The sequence below is a fragment of the Mycteria americana genome, chromosome 1 (assembly GCF_035582795.1).
Source record: "Mycteria americana isolate JAX WOST 10 ecotype Jacksonville Zoo and Gardens chromosome 1, USCA_MyAme_1.0, whole genome shotgun sequence".
Lineage (NCBI taxonomy): Eukaryota > Metazoa > Chordata > Aves > Ciconiiformes > Ciconiidae > Mycteria > Mycteria americana.
The window spans coordinates 203389069-203401193 of NC_134365.1; the positions used below are offsets into that span (position 1 = coordinate 203389069).

At 49.8% G+C, this 12125-nt stretch overlaps 1 protein-coding gene across 1 annotated transcript in view; it reads left to right on the top strand.

Annotated features, from left to right (window-relative positions):
* The first annotated feature begins 1097 nt into the window (after positions 1-1097).
* ARHGAP20 (Rho GTPase activating protein 20) overlaps positions 1098-12125 on the top strand; it is a 66404-nt gene continuing 55376 nt past the window's right edge. Inside the window, exon 1 of the mRNA XM_075492013.1 lies at positions 1098-1232. Coding sequence (XP_075348128.1) covers positions 1134-1232 — 99 coding nt within the window. The 5' untranslated portion in view covers positions 1098-1133. The remainder of the gene's footprint in view (positions 1233-12125) is intronic.

Genomic DNA, 12125 nt, shown 5'->3' on the forward strand with positions numbered 1-12125 from the left:
TGGAGATAAAAATATGCCTCGCAAAGCGTAGAAAGACAGGATTAGAAAGAACCTCCTGGGTGATCAGGAGTAGTCCCTTGCTGTTGAAGACACCATATTTAATGAGGGTATACGATAATGTACAAACACGACAGCCGCATCAAACCGCTGCCGGAGCTACGCCTTTTGCTCCTGGCTGGCAGGGCTCCTCCACAACCTCCTCTTCTTACGATCAGTACGGTCAGTATGCTTCCTTCCCATCTCCTGCCGAGATTTATTTACAGCCTATTTACACCCATTTGTTCCTGAGCCAACGCCATCCATTAGCTGCACTAGTGGTTCCTCCTCCTTATTGTTCACAGCTTTCTGGAGCACAATGGCATCCCCTCGGCCTCCCCTGGGCTGCCCCAGCGGACGCGGAGCCTGCGCTGCTGTGGTCACCTCTCACGCCAGGGACCCCCGCACCTGTACCCGCACCTGCACCCACGCCCGCGCCCAACCCACTGCGTGCTCCTCAAACGGGGACCACCCCTCGGGGGGCTCTGGCGGACCGTGCCCCGCCTTCTGCAGGGAGGTGGTGGGGAGGGTAATCCTGGGGCAGTGCAACACCCACCCCGGCCCCGGGACCATGCAACAGCTGCCCAGCGCTGAGACTCGGCATCACCCACCCCGGTCCCGGGACCCCGCATCACCCACCCCGGTCCCGGGACCCCACAACACCCACCCCAGCCTGGGACCCCGCATCACCCAGCCCGGCCCCGGGAGCACGGAACGCCGCTAGGCCCCAGCAGCCCCCGCCGGCACCGCTCCCCGCCGCCCCCCGCCCCTGCAGCGCGCGCAGGCGCAGGGCGAGGGCGCGCGCCCCCTCCCCGACACGAGCACCCTCCCCCCACGCCCCCCGACTCCCGGCGGCAGCGCATGCGCGTCGCCTTCCTCCCCCGCCCGCTTTCCTGCCCCTGCTCCACAGAGCGGGGCGCGAACCGGGGGGGGGGCGTGGTCCGGTGAGGGGCGTGTCCCGAGGGGCGTGTCTCGCGGGCGGGGGCGTGGCCGCGGGGGGCGTGGCGCGGCGCGGCGCGCCCTGTCCATGGTGCGGGCGGCGGCGGCGGCGGCGGCGCGGGTGTCCCCGCGGCGGGAGGGCGGCGGCGCGGGGCTGCATGGACGTGATGTCCCCGCAACAGGAGCACCTCGGGCCGGGCCGCTCGTCCTCGGTGAGCGGCGAGAGCAGGGTCTTCGCCGCCGCCGACAGCAAGAAGGTGAGGCCGCCCCCGGGAGACCCCGCGGGAAAGCGCCCGCCGGCCCCCGCCCCGGTCCCGGAGCCCCCCGCGGGCCACCGCGTCCCCACGGGGCACCCCGTGGCCCCATCGCCCCGGGCTCTGCGCCGCCGCCGCCGGGGCAGCGGGCTGGGCGGCACGCCGCCATCGGGACCGGGGCCGGGGGGAGTCGTCGGGGGACCTGGGGCTGGGGGTGTCCGCGGGAAGGGCTTGCTGCACGGGCGCCCCGGGGAGCTGGGGGTGCGGCCGTGCCCGGTGGAGCTCAGGGGGCTCTGCCGGCTGGATAACCCCGGGGACCTAACGGGGGTTGCTACACGGATGTCCCGGGAGCAAAGGGAGGCTGCTGCCTGGATGTCCGGGGTAGGTGAGGAGTGCTGCTGCATGGGTGTCCCGGGGAGCTCGGGAAGGCTTTGCTGGGTGGTGTTCGGTGGAGCCAAGGGGCTTTGCTGCATGGATTTCCCGGTGAGCTGGGGGCGGGGGGTGCTGCATGGATGTGCTGGGGAGACCTAAGGGGAGGCTTTGCTGGATGGATGTCTGGAGGTTTTGCTGGGTGGATATCAGAGCGAGCTGGGGGAGGCTTGCAGAATGATTATCCAGGGGAGCTAGGAGGGATATGCTGCATATGTGTCTGGGGGGGAGCGAGGGAAGGGTTTGATAAAGCTGAGGGGGTTTGCTGGCTGCTCTCGCACGTGCTTTGTGTAAGAGAAATGTAAGAGCAGCTTCCCGAAGAAGTGCCTTGCGCTCTCTAAGTATATCACAACTGATAGCAGAGGAGCGTCATCCCATCTTCAAAACTGGTTGTAAAATCTGTTTGATGTCTCGAATTGCTTTTCAGCATCTGACACAACCATGTGCAAAATACTCACTTCTGCGTACAGCCAAGTACTTGTTTCTGCCTTATACTTTGCTGTAACGAGCGAGCTGTAATAACCACATTCTTCCCACTGTGTAAAACAGGAACTCTTTTTTTCTCCTTGCTTTAGCAAGTGCTGTAGTGTTTTTCTACCCAAAGTAGAGCTGGTACCTTCCTGCCTTATCAATTTTGCCTCACAATGACATTTAAATCTATGCACTGCCTTGTCGTTAGAGGTGCACAATACTACTCACTGCTAAATACGCTGGCAGTATTAGAATGACTGGCCAGGTTACAGTGTCCTTTACTAAATCTGTCCACCTGGTGACATGAATTTAGGATGCCAGGTAGTAGAGGCTGAGCTTGTGTCCAGTCCTGCTGCTGACTGGCTGGGGCTTTGCTGGCCGTGGCACAGTGGTGCGGAGGGGAGTCCTGGTCCCTCTCCTCCTGCTGAAGCATCAGTTCGGGCTGGGAAGCGATGCTGTGCGTTTCCATGGGATGTGTCCATGTGTGCCGTGTCCCACCAAGGCACGTAGTGCTCCAGCCTGACCGCGGCCCTGGGGACCTCTTCTCATGGCAGCTGCTGCCAACGGTGAAATGGTGGCCTGGAGAGTGTTTGGCCAAGATTTCTACCACACTTCACTGCAGTTAATACCTGATCGGTTTCTGAAGAGGGAGTGTGATAACACCTACACAAAGTGGTAGAGTACCTTCTGCTGCGTAGCTGGACAAAGTGATGGAGTAGATACTCACCCTCTCCAAGTACTGCAATCTAATTTGAGGTGCCTAAATGTGTGGCTTTGATTTTTCTTCTATCATTTCTTTCATTTTTGCTGGAGACAGAGTACCATGTACCTTCCAACCTGGCAGAGCCCTGATGCCAGGCATCTGCCTGAAATGAGAAGGAGTGCTCAAGTACTGTGAAGATGAACATTTTCTTACAAGTTCTGCTTCATGATTCAGCATTCTGAGGACAAATATTAATTGTAGTACTTGTGTTTCCTGTTCCTGCTCCAAAGAACCCACGGTCGAAGGAACGCAGACCTTGTTTTTGCCAACGCTGACAAGGGAGCGGGGATGTTACTTTTTACGGATCTTGGCAGCCCTTTTGGAATTCCTCAGCGTGGAGGCACATGCGGCGGGGGTACAGATGGAAATCCTCCTGCGGAGAAGCAGCTTGAGACCCTGGCTGGGCCATGCAGCATATGGCAGCTTTGCACACCATGCACAGCGAACACAGGCAGCCACCAACATCCAGCCAACCGCTCAGCTGCTCATCCACGGTCGTGGTGCTCCCTTGAGACTACGAGCACGCCATCTCTTTGTGTCTGTCTGGGGAAGAAGATTCCTACCTTTATGCTTGTGCGGCAGTGGGCTAGTCCTAATTTTGCCTGAAGCTGGATCTCAGTGACAGTTCGAATATTTTTTTTACTACTTGGGTCCTATGAACTCTATATATACCTCTGTCTTGTCTTCCACTCAGTGCCAAAGCATCATATTTTTTTACAATACAGAAAGTCTTTCTTACTACCAGGGAGATTCCACTGCTTGTATTGGTTACATACAGTTAAATGGAAGAAGGTGTTGGCAAGAAATCAGTTTTGAGACTGGTGACACAGCATGTCAAGTTGAACAATTTTGTTGCAAATATGTATTTAACATCAACTGTTTTACTTTCTGGCACAAATACCCCCAAATATGGGATGCTAAGTGACCACTGAACCTTTCTCCCTTTTTATTATCGTGACTATACCTTTCTCAAATTAAATTTACTTAGCTGAGATTTGCTACATTGTTCTGTGGTTGTCTGAACTCCTACTTCATCTTCTGCTTGGCTGAAGGATCGCATGCATGATCACATCATAGGACCAAGAGACAGAAATTGTCTAGGACTTTTTTCATGTATTTTGTGTGACCATTTCAACTGTTTTCCTGGAAACATTTCCTTTCCTTTTCTTGACATGCAAAGTGGTTTGAACTGCTAACCTACCTCACAGACACTGGGAGGTTGTCTCTGTTAAATGCTTACAAGGCATTCAAGACACCCTGCTAAAAGGTGACATTGAAGTGCAGTGTTTTAGTTAATGCTTTGGGAAAATTCTGGACTAGACTCCCTCCTTACTGGACTTACCGGAGTCACTGGACTATGTGTGGTTGACCTACAGAGAAGTTTTGTACTGACTGTTTAGTTTAGTAACCAATACCAGTAAATTGATGCAACTCTGAAGTGGACTGAAGTAACATGAGTAAGAGTGATTATACTGATAGAGCTTATTTCTACAAATTTATCAAAACAAACTATGCAGAAGAGACATCTTTTATGCCCGTGTAACTGTGTCAGCAGTAGCAGCTGCGGTCATTTAACCGTATTTATAAGTTCCTGGTGTTTCACTTCTCTCTTCTTAGAGGGGCTAGATTCCAACCAACCCTGAATATTTTACCCAAGACAATATTTGGTAACATAAGAATTCACTCTTAGGATTTTTTGCTGCCTCCTTGAAGATTTCAAGTGACTACTTATAATTTTTTTGAGGCTCAGCATTTTTTTATATTTACTCATACAACGTGTGCAAAAAATTAACCATTTTGCACACTAAGCAAAATAGTGTTTATGGTTTGAGATTGAAATATGTTATCCCATCACCGTAAGAATGTGTTTCTTTGTGATTCTGATCACAAATACAGCAACAGTTTACTGGAAGGGAAAGGAGAGTTATAGTGTTCCCCATCAGTGTACTAAATGGATAAAATTCAAGCAAATTAACAGCATTCGAAGAGTAAAGGTAGTCGAACATAATCTTCATGCCTTTACTTGTCTTACTCTGCAATCAAGTATGTATTTGCCATTATACCTGATGATGTCTTGATCTCATGCCCTTATATATACGTTTTTTAACATAAAGCTCCTTAAGCAGAGATTTCTTCTTCCTGCAAGTCTCTGTCCTGTTTACTATGATCTTGGCTGAGGATCTGGGGGGTTGCTGTCAAAATCACACCTGGTAGTGCCGGGAATCTCGGCTGTCCAGGAGCACTTCTGGCACTGTTTAGTGAAGTGATGGACAATTCCTGTCATCCCGCAGACATATCCTGTAGCGATTTTATCTCTGATGAGGACTGAAAAAGCCCCTATTTTAATAAAGTCATCCACGTAGTTGGCCCTTAGGTTGAAATCACCTTGGCAGGCTGTGCTGGTGTATGGTAACTTACTGTTGTGATGTGCGTCCTGATGCTGCTTTAATTATGAACTAGCATTAGCAATCCTTCCTCTGTCAGATGACAGAAATTGAAAATTATGCATAAAACAATGTGTTCTAGTTCTTGAGTTTCCTAGTCTTGGGTTGGTTTTTTTTTTGTCCCTCATGGTGGCAGTAGGAAAGAGAGGGACTTGGCATGTCATGTGGGATCTAATACGCAAGAACGGCATATATCAAATTTTTGCCTGTTTAATTAATGCTGCTTGAAGTATCCACGTGGAGTGAGGGGGAATCTCCTCCCTTCGTCATCTGTAAACTGCTCCTGAGAAAGCCTTGCTGTACAGACACTGGCCAGAATCTTGCCCGTGTGTTAACCTTCCTGCTTTGTGTCAGGCTTGAAAGGAAACTTTGGGCTTCATCACAACCAGAGCCGCTGGTCTGAGCACTGCGGGTGCAGTGCAGCTGACAGTAGGACCCATAGGCTAAATATTCTATGCTCCACTCCTCCACATTTTTAGTAATCTTCCACATCTCCATCTTTTGATGTAGATAGGTGAGATCTTTTGAACACATCCGTATCAGTGCTTCCAAAGATTAGTATCCTTTGGGAGGTAGTTGGTAGAACATCTTTTGCTTATAGTTGCTTTCATCAGTTTTTCTTTCTACTCCGAGATGGCCTTTAGTCTCTGTCTTTGCTGTGCTCTCTAGCAGCTGCTGTTCCACGATGATGTGCTTTTGCTTCCACTGTGCTGATAGCTCTTTCCTCTCGTGCCCCTGCAGTTGTTTTCTCCTCGGTTATCCATCCAAAAATGGCTTTCTTTTTAGGAAGGTCCTTGTAAGTAAAAGTATTCTGCCAGCATAAACAAAAGCACATAGTTTTGTCACCTGCTCTGCCTTTATGGTAAATGGGCTCCCCGTGGGACCTAGACATCTCTGCTGCCTGAGCCAGCAGTTCAAATGCAGTCATCTTCTCACCCTGTTTATAAGGGCTCGGGATTGTTATAGGTCAGTATAGGGCCATTTCTTGCTTTTTTTGTATAAGAGATTCTTGTTATTTCTGGTATTTTTAGACAACCATATGCTGTAAGTGTAACAAATACTGGATTACGGCATGTAGGAAAAAAAGGTTTATTGCCTCTTGTAAGTAGCCCAGTGATATGGGGGAAAGAGTGATGCCCAGTTGTCCTGGAAAATTAACTGCTAGGTGCTGAGGATTGTTTTGATTTTTTGATTGTCGGGCAGTTAGTTGAACTTTGCCTTGCAGTTTTTGGTAAAGGTTTGTGTTCTGTGCTTTGGTTCATGTCTTTGGTTCAAAGCAGAAATGTATGCCACAGATAGGTTTTGTTGCTCAGACAACAAGAACTGAGTTTGCATGTGTGAAATCCCTCACGGTTATTAACTTAGATACTTTTAAAGAGTAGGCTTTGTTAAAATCAGACTTCCTTTTATTGGAAAAATAAAGCAGTGAGGGAGAGCTTAGCCACTTGAGTGCAATCCTCAGCTCAAGGTATTGGCACATGTGAGTGTTGTCCCTGTCACCCAGTTGAATGACCCAGGCAATGTCCCAGCCTTGACCCACTTCTGGAGCCAGCCTGTAAATCAGGAGCCTGCAATCCTTTCATGTCTGGAGAGGCTTTAGAAGGGTGCCTGCACATTGATGAGCAGGCGTTTCTGCTGCGTTGACCTGTCAGTCAGGAACTGAATACATTTTTCAACTATTTTGTATATGAATCTCTTAAACAGGCATCAGGTAATACCATTTTCTCATCCTAAGCTCAAACAGCTCTCTGAGACATCAGTTGTTCCCTGTGTTACTGAACTCACAAATTTGTCTGTTCCCTGTCCTTTGCTCAGATAGCAAGGAGAAGATTGAGCTGATTAACTCAATTTTCTTGGTCACCTTAGTTTCCTTTTACAGTCAGTGGAGGAAAACAGCACTTCTAGGACAAGGTGAACTGTGCGCTACATGTGTCCTTTTCTCTCTGTTGACTACGAAAGGAGCACAGAGCGAATAGCTCAGGTGTGCAAGTCTAAGGTTGGGTGAGAGGAATCCTCCTGCACGTGTCTGACCATCGTATCGGTCAGGCACCATAACCTGGCCGCGTGGGCAGCGTGCTCCCGGGGAATCACAGCACGCAGCCCCTGCGTTAGCCCGCCTGCTCCAACCTCCTACACCTGTGCAGTAGCTGCAGCAGGGTATCTGCTTATTGCACAGATCTTCACTTCTCTAGATACTCGTAAAATATTATAAACACTGTATATCTGTTACTTAAGTTATTTGTCATCACAAAAGAAATAGTAAGTACTGTGAATTTTTTCACACGTTCTTTATTTAATTCATGTTCTGCCATTCTCTTTCTAAGTTTGATATAGTTAAGTGATATACACAAAGTACAAGAGAGTGCTTTATCTTCAGTTCCAGGTTTTTTGAGGACATTGTGCAGATGCTGCTGCATGTTACCTTTTTCACAGAATCACAGAACCACAGAATCGTGTAGGTTGGAAAAGACCTTTAAGATCATCGAGTCCAACCGTAAACCTAACACTGCAAGTCCACCACTATACCATGTCCCTAAGCACCTCATCCAAACGTCTTTTAAATACCTCCAGGGATGGCGACTCAACCACTTCCCTGGGCAACCTGTTCCAATGCTTGATAACCCTTTCAGTGAAGAAAAATTTCCTAATATCCAGTCTAAACCTCCCCTGGCGCAACTTGAGGCCATTTCCTCTTGTCCTATCACTTGTTACCTGGGAGAAGAGACCGACCCCCACCTCTCTACAACCTCCTTTCAGGTAGTTGTAGAGAGCGATAAGGTCTCCCCTCAGCCTCCTTTTCTCCAGGCTAAACAACCCCAGCTCCCTCAGCTGCTCCTCACAAGACTTCTGCTCCAGACCCTTCACCAGCTTCGTTGCCCTTCTCTGGACACGCTCCAGCACCTCAATGTCTCTCTTGTAGTGGGGGGCCCAAAACTGAACACAGGATTCGAGGTGCGGCCTCACCAGTGCCGAGTACAGGGGGACAATCACTTCCCTAGTCCTGCTGGCCACGCTATTTTTGATACAAGCCAGGATGCCATTGGCTTTCTTGGCCACCTGGGCACACTGCTGGCTTATCATATTCAGGTGGCTGTCAACCAACACCCCCAGGTCCTTTTCTGCCTGGCAGCTTTCCAGCCATTCTTCCCCAAGCCTGTAGCGTTGCATGGGGTTGCTGTGGCCCAAGTGCAGAACCTTGCACTTGGCCTTGTTAAACCTCATACAACTGGCCTCAGCCCATCGATCCAGCCTGTCCAGGTCCCTCTGCAGAGCCTTCCTCCCCTCAAGCAGATCAACACCCCCACACAACTTGGTGTCATCTGCAAACTTACTGAGGGTGCACTCGATCCCTTCATCCAGATCATTGATAAAGATATTAAACAGAATTGGCCCCAACACAGAGCCCTGGGGGACACCACTTGTGACCGGCCGCCAACTGGAGTAAACTCCACTCACTACAACTCTTTGGGCCCGGCCATCCAGCCAGTTCTTTACCCAGTGAAGAGTACGCCCGTCCAAGCCATGAGCAGCCAGTTTCTCCAGGAGAATGCTGTGGGAAACCATGTCAAAGGCTTTACTGAAGTCTAGATAGACAACATCCACAGCCTTTCCCTCATCCACTAGGCGGGTCACCTTGTAGAAGCAGATCAGGTTGGTCAAGCAGGACCTGCCTTTCCTGAACCCATGCTGGCTGGGCTTGATCCCTTGGTTATTCTCTACATGCCATGTGATAGCACTCAGGATGATCTGCTCCATCAGCTTCCCTGGCACCGAGGTCAGGCTGACAGGCCTGTAGTTCCCCGGGTCGTCCTTCCAGCCCTTCTTGAAGATGGGCGTCACATTAGCTAATCTCCAGTCGGCAGGGACCTCCCCAGTTAGCCAGGACTGCTGGTAAATGATGGAAAGGGGCTTGGTGAGCTCTTCTGCCAGTTCCTTCAGTACTCTCAGGTGGATCTCATCAGGCCCCATAGACTTGTGAGTGTCTAAGTGGTGCAGCAGGTCACTCACCATTTCCCCCTGGATTATGGGGGCTCCATTCTGGTCCCCGTCCCTATCTTCCAACTCAGGGGGCTGGGTACCCAGAGGACAATTGGCCCTGCTATTAAAGACTGAGGCAAAGAAGGCATTAAGTCCCTCAGCCTTTTCCTCATCCTTGGTCACTGTGTTCCCTCCCCCGTCTACTAGGGGCTGGAGATTCTCCTTAGCTCTCCTTTTGATGCTAATGTATTTGAAGAAGTGGTTTTTGTTGTCTTTTACAGCAGCAGCCAGATTGAGCTCTAGCTCAGCTTTGGCCCTTCTAATTTTCTCCCTGCACAGCCTTGCTACACCTTTGTAGTCCTCCTGAGTTGCCCGCCCCTTCTTCCAGAGGTCATAGACTCTCCTCTTTTTCCTGAGTTCGAGCCAGAGCTCTCTAGTCAGCCAGGCCGGTCTTCTTCCCCGCCAGTTCATCTTTCGGCACCTGGGGACAGCCCGCTCTTGTGCCTTTAGGACTTCCTCCTTAAAGAATGTCCAGCCTTCCTGGACTCCTTTGCCCATAAGGGCTGCCTCCCAGGGGACTCTCTCGACCAGTCTCCTAAACAGGCCGAAGTCCACCCTCCGGAAGTCTAAGGTGGCAGTTTTGCTGACCCCCCTCGCCGCTTCTCCACGTATCGAAAACTCTATCATTTCGTGATCACTCTGCCCAAGACGGCCTCCAGCCATCACATGGCTCACAAGTCCTTCTCTGTTCGTGAACAAGAGGTCCAGCGGGGCACCTTCCCTCGTTGGCTCACTCACCAGCTGTGTCAGGAAGTTATCTGCCACACACTCCAGGAACCTCCTAGACTGTTTCCTCTCTGCTGTATTGTATTTCCAGCAGACATCCGGCAGGTTGAAGTCCCCCACAAGAACAAGGGCTAGCGATCGTGAGGCTTCTCCCAGCTGCTTATAGAATAGTTCATCTGTCTCCTCATCCTGGTTGGGTGGTCTGTAACAGACTCCCACCACAATATCTGCCTTGTTGGCCTTCCCCCTGATTCTCACCCATAGACACTCCACCCTATCATCACCATCATCGAGCTCTAAACTATCCAGACTCTCCCTGACGTACAGGGCTACCCCACCACCTCTCCTGCCTCGCCTATCCCTCCTGAAGAGTTTATAGCCATCCATCGCCGCACTCCAGTTGTGCGAGTCATCCCACCATGTTTCCGTGATGGCAACCATATCATAGTTTTCCTGATGTACCAATGGCTTCCAACTCCTCCTGCTTATTGCCCATGCTGCGTGCATTGGTGTAGAGGCACTTCAGCTGGGCTGTCATCCGTGTCTCCTTCATAGAGGAACACCCTTTGTGTGCTTTGAGGTGTTTCACTGGCATTTCCCTCTGGGCTCCTATTGCCTCAGTATCCCCTAGCTCAACTCTGTTTGACTTCGGCTGTGCCCCAGCGTACGCCGCACATCTCAGAGACACAGGCCGAGTGCCCTCGCTGGCACCCAATATATTAATTTACATAAATTCCATATAATACCATGATTCACTTCAACTGTGAGGCAAAATTAGTTGAATACTGGCAGTCAGGGATAGATTTTTCCTCCAGCCGATGACTTGTGAGATACTTGTGAAAGTTTTACTGTAATCCTGTAATCCATAGGGGTTCTGATTCCCGAGGAGAGACAGCATATTTTCAGTGATGGTTTGCAAGGTTACTGTCCTCAGCATGGTGGACTCATAGACTACCTACCATCACAGTTTACAAAACAGTGTTTCAGAGCGTAGGTCTGATCATTATCCGGTGTAAATTAATTCTTTTGAAATCTATAGCCCTATGTCTGTTTATACCAGATGAGAAACTAGCCAAATACTAACGTGTACCACCAGTCCAACAACTGAAAAAGCAAAACTTTTTGTTTCTGTTAAAAAAGCAGTCAAGACAACCACGACCAGAAATGCAGAAAGTATGAAGTTAAACCTGAATCGGAGAGGACGGGGGCGGGAACGCAAGCTTTTGAACGTGAGGAAGGCAAAAATAACTCTAGTTTGTCCTGACTGATACAAGATTATCATCTTTGCATCTGGCACACTGTAAACATTCATTATGGATACTGATTTTATGATACATTTCACATGGGTGTGACTCAGCCAGCAAGTATGAGGTTTTTTCTGTGTTGACCTTTCTAATATTTACATGAAAAAATGGGAGGTTATGATGTGGGACACATGTTGAGAAATGCTTCTCTGTGTCCCACGCTTAGATAATTGGTCATTGCATCTCCTTTTGCTCCCAAACATCTGCTCTCACTACAGCTGTCCAGGATGTATCTCCTCTTCTCCGCATTGCCAGGGTGACATCTTTGCACATGTAAACGCAGTGAAACTGAGGAGAGCAGGCATCTGGGTCCAGCTTAGCCAAAAATGAATTTGTCCTCTTCCTTCTCAAAGTAAATCAATTCAAGTTATCATGATGCTCACTTATTTTATTTTCTCAAACTCTGTACATAGCAAAATAAAAACAACCCCCGCCTTTCTGTCTGTAGTCAACGTCTCTGGGTAATGTTTTTATTTGCATGCAGCTGACCTGACGCACTTCACTTTTGCTGTGAAAATTTTACTTTTCCAAATGTCATCAGTGATCTTTTTATGTTTTAAGGCTCTTTTTTGTTAAGCTTTGCTTAATAGCTGTATTAAAAGGTTGGCCAGGGAGGCTGTGGAATCTCACCCTTGGAGATAACGCAGACCTGCGCCGGAGGCGGTCTGGAGCAGCCTGCTCGAACGGGTCCTGCTCTCAGCAGGTCCAGAGAGGCTGGACC